General features: G+C 41.4%; 1 protein-coding gene across 4 annotated transcripts in view; it reads right to left on the reverse strand.

The window, feature by feature from the left end:
- Window positions 1-17,136, reverse strand: part of TNIK (TRAF2 and NCK interacting kinase) — a 414,235-nt gene that overhangs the window by 65,568 nt on the left and 331,531 nt on the right. For 2 of the 4 annotated variants that reach the window (XM_079921221.1, XM_079921220.1), the window contains exons 13-16: window positions 16,190-16,300; window positions 15,255-15,341; window positions 13,973-14,161; window positions 4,848-5,012 (exon numbers count right to left, since the gene is read on the reverse strand). In XM_079921221.1, coding sequence (XP_079777347.1) covers window positions 4,848-5,012; window positions 13,973-14,161; window positions 15,255-15,341; window positions 16,190-16,300 — 552 coding nt within the window. The remainder of the gene's footprint in view (window positions 1-4,847; window positions 5,013-13,972; window positions 14,162-15,254; window positions 15,342-16,189; window positions 16,301-17,136) is intronic. The other 2 variants (XM_079921223.1, XM_079921222.1) reach the window with 1 other exon arrangement.

Genomic DNA, 17,136 nt, shown 5'->3' on the forward strand with positions numbered 1-17,136 from the left:
TATAGGGAAAAAAAAACATAAAAAACACAAACACATGGAGGTTAAGCAATACGTTACTAAATAACCAAGAGATCACTGAAGAAATCAAAGAGGAAGTTAAAAAATACCTAGGGCTTCCCTGGTGGCACAGTGGTTGAGAGTCCGCCTGCTGATGCAGTGGACATGGGTTCGTGCCCCGGTCCGGGAGGATCCCACATGCCGCGGAGCGGCTGGGCCCATGAGCCGTGGCCGCTGAGCCTGCGCGTCCGGAGCCTGTGCTCCGCAACGGGAGAGACCACAGCAGTGAGAGGCCCGCGTACCGCAAAAAAAAAAAAAAAAAAAAAAAAAAAAAATACCTAGAACAAAGGACAATGAAAACACGATGATCCAAAACCTATGGGATGCAGCAAAAGCAGTTCTAAGAGGGAAGTTTATAGCTATACAAGCCTACCACAAGAAACAAGAAAAATCTCAAATAAACAATCTACCTTACATCTAAAGGAACTAGAGAAAGAAGAACAAACAAAACCCAAAGTTAGCAGAAGGAAAGAAATAATAAAGATCAGAGCAGAAATAAATGAAATAGAAACAAAGAAAACAATAGCAAAGATCAATAAAACTAAAAGCTGGTTATTTGAGAAGATAAGCAAATTGATAAACCATTAGCCAGACTCATCAAGAAAAAGAAGAAGAGGACTCAAATCAATAAAATTAGAAATGAGAAAGGAGAAGTTACAACAGACACCGCAGGAATACAAGGCATCCTAAGAGACTACTACAAGCAACTCTATGCCAATAAAATGGACAACCTGGAAGAAATGGACAAATTCTTAGAAAGGTATAACCCTCCAAGACTGAACGAGGAAGAAATAGAAAATATGAACAGACCAATCACAAGTAATGAAATTGAAACTGCGATTAAAAATCTTCCAACAAACAAAAGTGCAGGACCAGATGGCTTCACAGGTGAATTCTATCAAACATTTAGAGAAGAGCTAACACCCATCCTTCTCAAACTCTTCCAAAAAACTGAAGAGGAAGGAACACTCTCAAACTCATTCTGTGAGGCCATCATCACCCTGATACCAAAACCAGACAAAGATACTACAGAAAAAGAAAATTACAGACCAATATCACTGATGAATATAGATGCAAAAATCCTCAACAAAATACTAGCAAACAGAATCCAACAACACATTAAAAGAATCATACACTACGATCAAGTGGGATTTATCCCAGGGATGAAAGGATTCTTCAATATATGCAAATTGATCAATGTGATACACCATATTAACAAATTGAAGAAGGAAAACCATATGATCATCTCAATAGATGCAGAAAAAGCTTTTGACAAAATTCAACACCGATTTATGATAAAAACTCTCCAGAAAGTGGGCATAGAGGGAACCTACCTCAACATAATAAAGGCCATATATGACAAACCCACAGCAAACATCATTCTCAATGGTGAAAAACTGAAAGCATTTCCTCTAAGATCAGGAACAAGACAAGGATGTCCACTCTCACCAATATTATTCAACATAGTTTTGGAAGTCCTAGCCACAGCAATCAGAGAAGAAAAAGAAATAAAAGGAATACAAATTGGAAAAGAAGTAAAACTGTCACTGTTTGCAGATGACATGATACTATACATAGAGAATCGTAAAGATGCCACCAGAAAACTACTAGAGCTAATCAATGAATTTGGTAAAGTAGCAGGATACAAAATTAATGCACAGAAAGCTCTTGCATTCCTGTACACTAGTGATGAAAAATCTGAAAGAGAAATTAAGGAAAGACTCCTATTTTCCATTGCAACAAAAAGAATAAAATACCTAGGAATAAACCTACCTAGGGAGACAAAAGACCTGTATGCAGAAAACTATAAGACACTGATGAAAGAAATTAAACATGATACAAACAGATGGAGAGATATACCATGTTTTTGGACTGGAAGAATCAATATTGTGAAAATGACTATACTACCCAAAGCAATCTACAGATTCAATGCAATCCCTATCAAATTACCAATGGCGTTTTTTACAGACCTAGAACAAAAAAATCTTAAAATTTGTATGGAGACACAAAAGACCCCGAATAGCCAAAGCAGTCTTGAGGGAAAAAAACAGAGCTGGAGGAATCAGACTCCTTGACTTCAGACTATACTACAAAGCTACAGTAATCAAGACAATATGGTACTGGCACAAAAGCAGAAATATAGATCAATGGAACAAGATAGAAAGCCCAGAGATAAACCCAGGCACCTATGATTAAGTAATCTATGACAAAGGAGGCAAGGATATACAATGGAGAAAAGACAGTCTCGTCAATAAGTTGTGCTGGGGAAACTGGACAGCTACATGTAAAAGAATGAAATTAGAACACTCCCTAACACCATACACAAAAATAAACTCAAAATGGATTAGAGACCTAAATGTAAGATCGGACACTATAAGATTCTTAGAGGAAAACATGGGAAGAACACACTTTGACATAAATCACAGCAAGATCTTTTTTGATCCACCTCCTAGAGTAATGGAAATAAAAACAAAAATAAACAAATGGGACCTAATGAAACTTCAAAGCTTTTGCAAAGCAAAGGAAACTACAAACAAGACGAAAAGACAGCCCTCAGAATGGGAGAAAATGTTTTCAAGTGAATCAATGGACAAAGGATTAATCTCCAAAATATATAAACAGCTCATGCAGCTCAATATTAAAAAAACAAACAACCCAATCCAAAAATGGGCAGAAGACCTAAATAGACATTTCTCCAAAGAAGACATACAGATGGCCAAGAAGCACATGAAAAGCTGCTCACCATCACTAATTATTAGAATGCAAATCAAAACTACAATGAGGTATCACCTCACATCTGTTAGAATGGGCATCATCAGCAAATCTACAAACAACAAATGCTGGAGAGGGTGTGGAGAAAAGGGAACCCTCTTGCACTGTTGGTGGGAATGTAAATTGATGCAGCCACTATGGAGAACAGTATGGAGGTTCCTTAAAAAACTAAAAATAGAATTACCATATGACCCAGCAATCCCACTACTGGGCATATACCCAGAGAAAACCATGATTCAAAAAGATACATGTGGTTGAGAGTCTGCCTGCCGATGCAGGGGACACAGGTTCGTGCCCCGGTCTGGGAAGATCCCACGTTCCGCGGAGCGGCTGGGCCCATGAGCCATGGTCGCTGAGCCTGTGCGTCCAGAGCCTGTGCTCCACAATGGGAGAGGCCACAACAGTGAGAGGCCCACGTACCGCAAAAAAAAAAAAAAAAAAAGTACCCAATGTTCATTGCGGCACTATTTACAATAACCAGGTCATGGAAGCAACCTAAATGCCCATCAATAGACAAATGGATAAAGAAGATGTGGTACATATATACAATGGAATATTACTCAGCCACAAAAAGGAATGAAATTGGGTCATTTGTAGAGACGTGGATGGATCTAGAGACTGGCATACAGAGTGAAGGAAGTCAGAAAGAGAAAAAGAAATATTGTATATTAATGCATATATGTGGAACCTAGAAAAATGGTACAGATAACCGGTTGCAGGGCAGAAATTGAGACACAGGTGTAGAGAAAAACGTATGGACACCAAGGGGGTAAAGCGGTGGGGTGGGGATGGTGGTGGTGGGATGAATTGGGAGATTGGGATTGACATGTATACACTAATATGTATAAAATGGGTAACTAATAAGAGCCTGCTGTATAAAAAAAAATTAAATTAAATTTTAAGAAACCTTGAAATTTGCTGCAGTTATGGTTGCAAATTGAGTCTGCTTATAACCATGGTTTATAATTGGCATGATTTCTATTAAAAAAAAAGAAAAGTACGCCATAGAAGGTTAGGCCTGGACTCATATACAAATAAAAACAAACAAGTGCCAAGCTGGCTGGTACTGAAAAATCTTGGACCTCATATACTAAAGGCAAACTTAAAACCAAGACTCCTTGATTGTATCTACTCTTAAACTCCAGTTCAAATAGCATTACATATTTCAAAGGTGACCTCAGAATATTCTGTGGAAGTGTTAACACGGGTGGATACCTGGAAGAAGCTTAAGACATTTGGGTGAAAACATCTATATTACCTTTATTTTTCATCTAATTTCATACTTCATTTCAATTCCTATTTCATTTTTGGTATATATAAAATCCTCTAAAACTTCCAGAAACTTCCTCCTTATCTAAAAGTGGAGATATCTTCTTTTCTTTTCCAAATAGCTTAAAACAATGGTTCTCAAACTTCAAAGTGCATCGGAATCACTTGGAGGCTATTAAACTCCAGACTGCCAGGCCCCAACCCTAGAGTTGCTGACCAGTAGGTCTGAGGTGGGCCTCAGAATCTGCGTTTCTACCAAGTTTCTGGCTGATGCTATGCTGCTGGCCCAGTGACCACACTTTGAAAACCACTGGCTTAGAAGACACAATTTTACTTAATCTAGTCCATTTAATTTTTTCAGTTTCAGGCTCATGCGAAAATCCCAAGGAACAAAAGATAATATAATAGTTTATACATATCAAAGGTCTACACAAATGTTAGTTTTGGTAATTATAATTAAAAGGATGCTCGTTCTGACCTGGCAGGAACTCCCCTGGGTCTCCAGAGAGGCAATTTACCAAGAAGTGACTTTGTGGTTGGCTTAAAGTTAAGGATGGTGCTTTTTTCTTTCTTACTCCTTCTGCTGCCTTTCACATTCAGTGGGGTCTCCTATCTTACTAGAGATTTGATATTAAAAGCCATGACTTGGCTGGACCCATGCCTGAATCCATGTTACAACTTCCTGGGCTTTTATTAGACTTTACTGTATACCTGTTGAAAAAAGCCAGTGGAATGAAGGGAGGACGTACCTGGGGATCTACTGGTCTGAGCATGGGGGGTGTCCGAGCAGGCTGAACCCCACTGATGCTGAAGGACTCCGACCGCGGGGGCAGGTTGGGGTCTGATATCCTGTTGGCAACCTTGTGAGGCATGGCAGGTGAACTCTGCCGGTTGAGCCTTGACCGTTCTTCTACCTAGAAGCCAAAAAATGAAAAAAGAAAGAAAGAAAGAAAAAAGAGTACCTCAATGGATGGAAGCTGATTTACTTCCTAGTTACGATTTTCTGTAGTCACCTGCACAGCCATTTTGTATCCCTCTGATCAAATCACTCTAGAAAGCTGAAGCTCTCCCTATCTGCTCTGCATCAGAAATTTGCAAAAAGCTCTTTCTGTCAGAGTAAATACTAGCGTGAAGAACTCACAGAACACTTAAGCCATCATCCTTCCATCACCCATTATCTCGTGCTATTCCGTTGGCTGGGAATTAGGGATCTGCTTAAGAGTTTACCGTGCGTTAGTTGGAACACCGTCCTGCTAATCGGTCACAAAGCCAGGGGTCAGTGAGGGAGAGAGGTAACTACGGCGGGCATTACGATTGCTTGGGGAAAATAGAAAACTGCTTTGAGCTGACTCATGGGACGGGGCAGGAAAGAACACAGGAGGGCTGGCAGGAGGATGAGCTGAGCGTACTCAGCGCCACTGATTTCTTCACATGCCCTACTCGTGGGCAAGTGGGCCTCTCATTCAATAAGCATGGCCTGTCTTATTTTTTATTTATTTATTTTTGCGGTACATGGGCCTCTCACTGCTGTGGCCTCTCCCGTTGCGGAGCACAGGCTCCGGACGCGCAGGCTCAGCGGCCATGGCTCACGGGTCCAGCCGCTCCGCGGCATGTGGGATCTTCCCGGACCGGGGCGCGAACCCGTGTCCCCTGCATCGGCAGGCGGACTCTCAACCACTGCGTCACCAGGGAAGCCCTGGCCCATCCTAAACTGACTTCCCGTATCATTTTCTTTTTCTCTCTTCTTCTCCCGTTCTTTTCGGGTGTCTCTCCCGGCTCTCTAGAATACACTGTCCCAGCGCCTTCTTTCCATTCCAGCCTGGGCTCCACTACCTCCCTCTACCCTCCTCCTGCCTGTTTCTCCACACATGGCACTCATTCTTGCTCCTCCTCCTCTCCTCTCCCTCCTCCAACCCTCTCTCCTTTCTGGACACTTCATTTCCTTGTCATTCCCTTTCTGCAGAGTCTCTCTCAGCCCAGAGGGGATAACTGATCAGAAGTGCTTTGCAGGGAAGGCTCTCTTTACAGGCAAAAGTTACCCTTGGTAACTTTTTTGCTGCAGACAGACTGTGGCAGAGGACAAATTAAAGGAAATTTTAGATAAACACAATGTACACGGCAAGACATGATTTAAAATCTTCGAGAGCTTTAAGAGGTCTAGCACTTTTCTTCCAGGTCCACCTTGTCCTGCCCTTTATTTCTTTAGGGTCAATTTGACAGTTGTAATTTCCAAATTCACGGGGGCAATGCACCCTACCCTGATGGCCCGTAACTCTCTTCTGCTGACTCACTATCTTTGTGTTGCAAGAGCCTGTCATGGAACCCACATGCAGGTCCTCAAGACATATTTGTATGTCTCAGTGAAGAGCTTTTTTTAATCTATTTTACTTCCTGATTTGAAAGGAAAATTCAAAAGAGCTATTCTTTCCCATCCTCCCTACTTTATTTTGAATCTTCCTAGAGGCAGACTCAGCCTCATACACAAAATAAGTCTGTTTTTAAAACTCTCAAATCAACTACAAACATGTTAACATGTTAACATGTGCCATAGTGTAGAAAACCACCCTCTTGCCTCTACTTAGCGGTAATTTGAACACCTCTTCCCTGACCGTGGCTGTGCAGGGTACATACAACTGGCATCTAGTTGACTTTGGTTTTGCAATTCCACGTCCCAGAAGCTTACCACATACCAGATAAGATTAGCTGCAAAAAGCCAGGAATATAAACCAGAACATGTATACTTTGTATGTGTATGTGTGCAAAGTATTACATCAGCAACAATGGGCTATTATTGCATTGAACCAAAGGAAATAACAAAGCCTGACTTGAGATAAGACCACAAAGAAGAGCAAGTCCTGAAAAGACAACCACAGATAAACTGAGACCAAGGCATGCAATGTATTGCTTTTCCAAATACTAGACTCTTTGAAAAGAAGGTGACTATTTCCAGATGACTGGAATTAGTCAAATATTAACCATTTTCTTATTTCCAGGGAAGATCATTAAATAGATAAATCACATGTATAAGTACCCCTCACTATCTGAACTCTCACCATCCAAACCATTGCTGTCTGAGGTCAGGAATCCAAGAGGTTTGGACTCATTTTCAGATAAATACCTGGCAATCCAAACTATAGCCACTTATTACCTGACATTTAGAAACCAAATATTATAAGGGAGTGAAGAGTACTTGCTATTATTGTTATTTTAGCTGTAAAATATCCTCAGACTGTTTTAAACCCACATTCAGAAACAGCACATTAAAAATAAAAGTCTGTCCCCCAAGACTCCATCTTGAACAAAGAAATTATATTTGAGATAAAGAATTTTTTCGGCAACTGCCAGTAACAAGGCTCCAGTAAAGGCAGCACCTTTGTCTCCAATAGGACCGTGGGCCACACGGGCCCTAAAGCTGTTGTTAGAAATGAATGGGGCACAAAGTGGGGTGCTAATTTTCACAGGCAGTTAATGGGTTTGATTAGTCAAGTGTAGCTATCAATAATGTACTTCTAGTAACATTTGCTATGCCTTCTCTAAGTTAAATACTAAATCCTACCATGACTATGTTTCCGTTTGTGCCATCATAAATATATGGTGTGAATAATCTATTGTTATACTCAGCAGATTATTTCAGGATAAGTCCAATGTGGTGAAATTTCCTGGGTTGAAGTTTGTCCAAAGAAATTTGAAAATCTATGTGACAGGTGTAACAATGAGGCATCCGGCTACTTTGTCTCAAGAAAATCTGGTCCTAAAGTCTTTAGGAAGAATAATGCTGCCTGTTGCTTTTGCACCAAAGGGTATTGGAGCAAACATATCAAATGAAACATCCAAATAACAGTTTCAAATGGACAGAGGGGAAGCTGGCCTTTCTGCTTATTTTGCTACTGGGCAAAGGCCTGTCTCCTGATTCATCACATCTTATGTCTACTAACTGAACAGTGAGTGAGACAAAAAAGAAGGTGTCTTCCCCCAGATTAAGAATATTTTGTGATTAAAAACTGGCTTACAATCAAGATATGTTTCAGTCTGCCTTTCATGATACTAAAAAAAAAAAAAAAAAAATCTATTAGCTGAGTCTTTGCTCCAACCTCTTGCTGCCAAGAAGTTGTAAAATATCTTAAGTACCACCAAAAAAGAGTGTTCTAGTGGCATCAGATAAACAGTGTCAAGGTGCTAGAGCATAACAAGAAGACATTTATAACAAAGGAGTTCACACTGGACGGGATTATCAATAAATACAGAGAACAATACTAGGAGAGACTGATCAATTTTACTATAGAATCAGGTTTTCTTCTTATTAAAAGGATCATTTTAACATCAAAACTAAAATAACTTTGGAGAGGTTTGGATAACTTCCACAGAAATGCTATACTATTTATTACAGCATTACGGGGAGAAAGAAAAAATAACTGTGGTCTCAGAAATAAAATTCTGCTCCAGGCAGGACTGTGGTATCCACTGGGTACTGAGAGTGATGTCTAAGGCCTTTGAGATATATAAAAGTTGCATGAATACAGACGACCGAAAAGAAACACGTCAATTACAGGATTTGAAAAAATTTCAAAATAAATAAAAATACATTGAAACATGTATAAGTGTAAACATTATATCAATGTCAACTGTTAAATTGTTTTGTACATTTGAGAACAATTTATAGCTTCCAGTGTCTCACTTAGCAATCATGAATGACAGCTGCTGAGAGAGAACTTCAAAACAAAATTATAGAAGTAATTTTTTAAATGTTGACAACAAAATATATTTACTATGTCATATGGGTGCATTTTAATAATACTTTATATGACACTAGGGTCTGTGGGGTTTACGAAGCTCTTAGAAGGCCTGCCTTAAGAGCTAATATGTGGTGAACTGAACACAATCGTATGGGAATATTTTTTCCCCAACTGGACAAAACAATTTGATTTTTGTCTTTACTGGCAATGTTGGAGGAAGAGAAAGAAGTCCAATGATTTTTAAGTCCTCGTTAGGTACTCTGACCCTGCGTTCACTGGGCACATGAAGGATTGAGTCACGCTGTCTTTTGGCAAAACCACATGGGCAGACGGCTGCTGAGTAAGACTGGTGCTATCCCTTCTCTGGGGCACCTTTGAGGACAGGGGAGGCTCTCATTCATAGGGAATGCTTAAAATGTAATCTCGTCTAAAGATAAGGGCCTGGACTAGTTTTCCAAGATCTACTCCTAACCACTGATTGCACAGAAAAGTACAGATCCTCATGTGAATGGAGCACATAACTTAAAAGTAATGAGGCAAATCTTTGGCAAGCTGAGATGGGAAATTAAAAAGTGTATATCTATCACCGGGGAGAGGTTAGTGGAAGAGATGGGAGATGCATGTGAAATCCCAACCAGAAACAACAGAGGCAAAACACTTATTCCTTGTGGGCAACAATGGCCTTGGGAGCAAAATAGAAATGTGTTGAATCATGTATTTCATTTGCATTTGTACAGCGCCTACAATTTCAATGGCACATTCACATACATGGTTGCCCAGGATCCTCCCAACCTTGAGACAGGAAGTACAGGTGGGGAGGCTGCACCTCAGGAAGACTATGAGACTTCCAGGTCACAAAGACCGTAAGTGGAAGAACTTGAACTCAAACAAGCTCTTTCCTATTTCCTGTCAGGTCTCTCTCATGCTAAATCTTAAGAGAGATAAGCAGAAACTGAGGAAAGATAGGAAAAGAGCCATAAACCCTCTAAATAGTAATATGGGACCTCATATATAAAATAATTCATATAAAAAGAAAAAAACATCAGTGTAGAGCAGAGAAAACAAGTGGAGAAGAGTTCTTATGTACAAGGATTTCAAAGTCCAATGGGCTGATGGGATATAAAGAGACATCTTGGCCCATCATTTGCCAAATAAAACCATGGCCAGATGACTGGCATGTATCAGAGAGAAAGAACATGATGAAGTGTTAAAAAAATATTAAAATGCCATCTCATGCAACACTCATGTAGACAGAGCATTCTGTCACTGCTGTGTGCTGGTGAAAATTAAAAAAATATTATTGCCAGGCCGAGACAATCACAGGCCATTATAAGAAACAGGAATCTGTACCATTAGAAAGGAAGGGCATTATAAGAAAAGGAATATCCATCTTTCAAAAAGTGCCAGTGGGAAAAAAAAAACCTTCAAATTTTGCTGATGTTTAACAGAATATCATATTGATGTTTTCACAAAACAAATCTGATTTCCGTTCCAATCTAGAAACGGCAGAGAATTTGAAAGGGGTGAGAATGCCCCCCACTCCTCCTTTTAATGGAGACATTAATGTTCCTTTCTGGCTGAAATCTGAAAATCAAAGTCAATGTAACATTTAGGACAACTAGAAAACTCAGTAAAAGGAGAGAGAGAAGAGCTCAAGATTTGCCAATAACTAAGTATTTTCATTTGTTCTTACTACATCCGACAGATTAATAAGAAAGGAAATGAGAAATGTGATGATTTATGTTTCACAAAATGAAGCAACGAAAACACGGAGGATGAAACATTATAACAATATTACACTGCTAATGAAAAAAATGTCGATTGGAAATAAGGAAAAGTAAGTGGATGGAAAAGTAATCAAAGAAGGAAAAACCACCCTGATGAGAAGGTATAGAGCTGAGTTAGAAAACAAATATGGGAGCAGATTACAGAAGAGGCTGCTGTGGGTGGAAGATGGCCAGGTGGTGTCTTCAGTGGCATATGGGGCAAAAAAGCCCAGACCCTCTATCACAGGAGACCATGGTATAGCTGCTGCCTACCCATCCCTGGTGAGGATATTTTCAAATTATATCCTCGCAGAGGATGCCTTTGAAAAAGAAAATGGTACCTTTTATTCTACCTCCAAAAGAGAGTTTAACCCAGGTTCTTTTTATTGGTTGATAATTAAGATACTGCTGAGCTAGAAATTCTGTCCATATCTAAAGTCTTGAAATGTATTTCACTGTCTGGCTACTTTCAACCCCATCTACCTCCTACTATAAAAAAAGAAACCTGTAAATAAAGCTCTTGAAGAAAAGTTCATACATTGCTGATTAGAATCATTGAGAGATCAGGCAAATAAGGATTCTCACACTCATTTTCATTCCCATTTTAAGAAGTGGGTGTTAAAAAAATGATGAATTAAACTAAAGCAGACAACTATTTGTACTTATTTGCATACCAGTTGCTCCAATCCCCAATTTAGCACCGTCACTCATTCTATCATCTAAATGTTTCATCTTTCTTCTAAAATATGAATACCCACTCTAAGACTTGGGAACTGGTTCATGGATAGGTGGTTAGTTGGAAGCTGGATTATGTTAAACACACCCAGGAGGATAGGATTAAATCTAAAATCCTAAAAGAATGTTCCCACATGTCTAAAAGTCCATGAAGCCCAAAGGAAGAACTCCAGCTGTCAGGAAGCCAGGGACCTTGGAAGATGTCACCCACCAGAGGTGGCCCAGACTTAGAATGGCCCGGGAACCTCACATCGGGTGTGCTTGATGACACAGCCATGCTGTCTGCACTCCCACTGGCTATGCTTCCTTTACTGCTAGGAGCCTGGCTGAGAAGCACAGGGGAATTAAGAGGTCTACAAAACTGCCCTGATGATATCTGCAAAGATTTGCCCCCAGGAACGGCATGGCTTCTGAAAGCTTGGGAACTGTGAATTAGTTCTGAAGAGAGAGGACAGGCCAGGAAATTTAATGATGAGGACAAACAGTAATTAGAAAATAATGAAGTCAAAATGTTTAAGTTCAAATCAAAACATGCTGGGTAGAGGTGGAAAGAAGGAAGTGGAAACTGCTTTATGTTTCCCCCCTTTTTCTGGTACATTTGTGCATGAGGGAGCTGCACAAGGGACAGAAGAAATTCTGGTATGTTTTGCAAGGTATCATGGTCTTCTCCAATGGGATCTGTTAGCGTTCCTTTCCTAAACTCATGCTTGGGCTGGGAGCACTGAAGGTCAGGTGGTCATGCATCAAAGAGAGGTCATTTAGTGATGCAGCACTTCTTAGAGGAGTCGAGGTACTTGTACGGATGCATGAATTCACGCCCCTCCTGCCCCGAGGTACACATGAGTCTCTAAGGCCCTCCTTACTTGCTGTAATGGACAACTGGGGGCTCATCACTTTGGAGATGCTGGGAGAGGACACACAAATGACCTTAAGTCCTGACTCTCGAGCTGGGCTACATCTTTGGGAGCGAGATCGCTTCGTTGATCTCACTGTGGTCCTTGAGGCTCGCTGAGGCTTCAGTTGCTCTTCAAGACCAAGTCTAATAGGATAAGCTGGTCCACCTTTCTTCCATGAGCGATGCTCAAACAGGGGTCTTGATCTGGAATCATTAATTTCTGCAGGTGCTACTGGCATTAGCTTAGGAGAGGCTAGTTTCTCAGCCTCTCAATACCTGCCATGATCATGAGCTGTGAGTCTGGCTTAGCTGAGGGTTTCAGCTTGATGTGGCTAAAGGATGGTTTAGCAGTGGAGGAAGGTGACACATCTCTGCTAGCCAGGAACCACATCAGCTGCTGTTGGACAGCATAGTGATTGCGCTTAGCTGGAAGAACAGGGGGGTTACTAAGGGGTTGGCGCTGTGCCTGGGAGTAAGATCACAAAATTGAATTACTGACCTGGGAGAAAGAGGCAGTTGTTACAGACATAGGTAAATACAAATCGCATTCATAGACTCTAAGGGAAAGTGATCAAAAACGTTCTTGACACTGAATGACTTTTCTCTACAGATTTAGTTTTTAAGTTTTCAAGGTTATTAGTTTTGTAAAAATAGTATAAAATCATTATAAAGGATTTAAACATAAATACATAAAACATAATACATAAAAGTATTAAAAAGTTTAAAGAAAAAAACTCTATAGTTTCTACTTCCCATAAACAGCCATTATTAACATTAGGACAACATAATTTCAAGCATTTTTCTATACATATGTAAGATAGAGCCGAAAATTAAAAATTATACAAATAGGATCTTACGTAAGAAATCAAGTTCTGGTAATATTGTAGTCTAGATAACTTGAAATAAGCTCTAGCTATAAATATCTGAAGATACTAGAAGAAAATGCAGAGTAATATAAATCACCCTTTCAAATGACTAGTTATGCTCACAAGAAAATAAAGGAAATCATTAGTTGCCACATTAATGACAGAACTGAAAACCAGGGTGTCAGGCATATGAGATGACACAGCGACTTCCTAGAAGGGTTGTTGATCTTGGAGAGAATTATTATTTTGTTTGTTTGCCTTACTCATTTGGTTACCACCCTTTTTTTCCCTACTATTCAAATAATTTTTAATGAGATTTTTAAATAGCTCATCACAGAGTCAAGTTCCTGAAAATTCTTTCTTAGTCTAGTAGTTGAGCAAATGAAGGACCATTACTTTGAAAGTATTTGCAAAAGAAATATAAATGACCTCTGACCCGGTAACTGAACCACAATCACAAGTCTGGGTCCAACTGTGTGTTCACTGTTACTACAGAACATGGAATGTTAGTGACAATACTAATGATCACTTTTAGGGTCTAGGTATGGATAGGAAATGATCCTACCTAGAATTCCTTAAGTCTTAAGTCATATTCTTCCATGAAAAAGTCACTAAAAATCCTCCTGCCACAAACTCAATTGGATTCCAATAAGGAAAAGGATTTTCTACTTCCTGTTGTTACTTACAAAAAGAAGAACAAATGGATTAAGGTAGAGAAATAATGTTACAGTTCTTCCCAAAGCAAAGCATGTGTGTCTCATAATGAATTATTTTCCAACTTTGTAGCACTAGTTTAACTCTCTGTTTACTGGAGAGACTCATTATGGCCAATTTCTCCAATACAGCACAGGTACAGGCTGTACTTGCTCGCTGACTTACCTCCTTGGCCCATGCTGGTTTCTCACTAGGACTCATCCCTTCTTTGTAATGGTACAGTGGCTTCTTCTCCACAGGCCTCTGCTCCTGCCGCTGATGCTGCAGGGAAACCAAGTAGTCTCTCTCTTGCTTTAGCTGTCTCTGTAGTCTTTCTGCTTGTCTCTGTTCTTCCAACTGTTTGCGCTTATATTCCTGTCCAGATCAGGAAAGGAGAACAAAGAAAAGGCTAAATCACCATACGGAAACCATTGGCCAGTACCAGTGAAGCATGCAATGGAACCAAAAGAGATGATAAATAACAAAGGACCTTAATACCAACAGAACCACAAGAGGACATCAGGATGTGCCATAGAGATGAACTACAGCCTTGGGTTAGCGTCTGCACAGAATGTGGCATTTAATGAAAACACCACTGTTTTAACGGCAACCCCTGCAGAATACCACCCTTTGCAAAGTGACTTGCCCTTGGTGAATTGTAACCAAGAAAGTGGCAATAATGAGGACATATGGATGGTCAGCACGCAACCCCTATAAGGAACCGTCCACTTCCTGGTTTAGTAATTAAATCGTTCAAACATGTACAATTAAAAAAAAAAAAACATGTACAATTAAGTACAAAACGAAATAAGTACCTAAAGATACTGCCTAAATCATCTTTTGTTTAACAAAACTTGGACCAACGAAACCATTAGCAAAAACCACGTACAGGCTAAAAAAATATCACAGTGCCACTGAATAAAAAGTTCAGTTAAAAAAAAAAGATACACCAAGAAGCTCATTTGGAGAGCAGTGCAGTAATAATAATAAAAAGTACTTCAAGTGGAAGCCATCCGAGCAGGGAACACAAAATGTTCCCATCGTAAGGGTAAAACTAATAGTCTGCAAATGAAATATGACTACAGAGCTGAGCGGGTTCTTACGGAAGAGGAGCGCTTTGCTGTGATTGTATTCCAGCATGTTGCAAACGACCTCAAACATTACTCTGCAATAAACACAGTGGGTCTCAAAAACAGTCTGAATTTATAATAAGGCTGGATTCATGTTAAAGTTTCACAAATAGCTGGAGTTAATAAAGAATGCATAACAAGTATATTAAACACATTGACTCAGCACACTGGGTCAGGAAACGAATTAAGTTTTAGGAGATTTTCCAGGTCCATGAGGCTTGGAGGATCCCCTCCTTCCTGACTGGCAGTTAGAGGAGACCACACACATACACACACACACACACGCGCGCGCGTGCGATGAACACAGAGCAGGTCAGCTGGCTTGGCTTTCCCATTACCAGAAGTAGAGCTTGTTCATGCAGTAGCTGCTGCTGCAAGATCTCTAACTGTCTCTGCTCCTCCTCTAACTGTCGCCTGATGTACTCCTGGAGAGGTAGGTGGCAGAGAATTCAGAGGAACACAACGAGAGAAAGAAAGAGAGAAAAAGAACCGGTAATTTCAAAGGTGACAAGAGCTGCCAAGTGAAGTGTGGAAGGAAGGAGGGGAAAAAATACCCAGACGCCTCCTCGCTAAACAGGAAAGGTACCCCGCACCGAAGCAAAAGCGTTTCAATGCAGTCAAACGCACAAGCCCTCTACCTGCAACTGCAGCGGACTGAGATGGCTCAGTGCTTTGCTGTTAGTTACTCTTTGGTTTGGAGAACCGAGCTCTATTTAAAAACTTTTCATGACAGGTTCCCTCTTTAGGGGCTACCTGAAATTAACAATGCTATAAAGTTCAGAGGCTCCTGTGCAAGCAGCAGGGGTAAAATAATGGTTGAATGCCATCACGCACTGCCTTTGTAACGGAGCCATCTTGCAGTTCCACTGCACTGTCAGAATGGGATTCTAACAAAGAGAGAAAGGGCCCGCATCGATGGCTCCAAGTCCTGGAGACCAGGGTTGCCTGAGTAGAAAAGCTCTTCTGAAGCAATGAAAGGGGAGCACTTGGCTTGTGTATCACGCGCCAGTGCTACTTTCGAAGTAGATGCCCAGGGTTGGGAAAATCACGAGATCCAGGTGCGTCAGGGGACTTCGGCCTGGGGAGGAAGCCAGGCTGAATGAGTGGGCTTTGCCAAGGTTGTGCGTTTGACTTTTTGAATAGGTGAGAATAGTTGCTTGAGAAAGAGTAAAAACCTGCTTAACCTGAGCAGACCCAAGAGCGGGTGACCCACAGCCCAGAGGCGCCTGGTGCTGGCGCTCCCGTGGGGCCGCCTGTGGGGCCCCAGCTGTACCTGCTCGTGCTCCGCGCGTCTCCTCTCCTCCTCCCGGCGCATCTGTTCCTCGTAGTGCCGCCGCTGCTCCCTCTCCTGCTGCTTCCGCAGCTCCTTCTCTCGCCTTTGTTGCTGTGGGGCGACAAGCAGACAACCGTGAAGGGAACGGGCAGTGGCGAAGAGTGTCGGGAAGCCAGCAGGGAGAGCTGCAGGACCGTGGTTGTGAGCTCTTAGCGACATGCCTGCATGCCTGAGGGCTCCTCGCCTATGCCATTGGGGGACGCATTGGCCAGGATGGGCTGATAGAGAGCAATTCGGTGTTTACCACGCAGGTGGGCTCCCCAGGTTTATACGTCTCCCAAGAAGTTCACATTCAATGCGCCCTCCCAGTGGGCTGATGAGGGTTTCCAAATCAGGGGTAGGTAGAACACCGATGTATAATCAGTTACTTATTATGTATCATCAAACTGTTTGTGAGATGCTACAGGCTTTAAAGCACATTCGCAATGTTCATGCCATTCAGTCTTTTGGACACCACGTAGGGCAAATGTATCAAGAAAGCAAACACCAGGGGCTTCCCTGGTGGCGCAGTGGTTGAGAGTCTGCCTGCCGATGCAGGGGACACGGGTTCGTGCCCCGGTCCGGGAAGATCCCACATGCCGCGGAGCGGCTGGGCCCGTGAGCCATGGCCGCTGAGCCTGCGCATCCGGAGCCTGTGCTCTGCAGCGGGAGAGGCCACAACAGTGAGAGGCCCGCGTACTGCAAAAAAAAAAAGAAAAGAAAAGAAAAGAAAAGAAAAGAAAACAAGAAGGCAAACACCAGAGAAGGGAAGTGACATGTTCAAGGCTACACAGTAACTGTGACTGTGGGCAAAACAGAATCTACTGACTCCCACCTGGTCACTCCACTTTCTGATAGACCCTGCTGCCTTTCTGTTTTGGGGAAGTCACTTTTAAGTGTCAATTTCA

Source organism: Stenella coeruleoalba (genome assembly GCF_951394435.1).
Source record: "Stenella coeruleoalba genome assembly, chromosome: 5".
Lineage (NCBI taxonomy): Eukaryota > Metazoa > Chordata > Mammalia > Artiodactyla > Delphinidae > Stenella > Stenella coeruleoalba.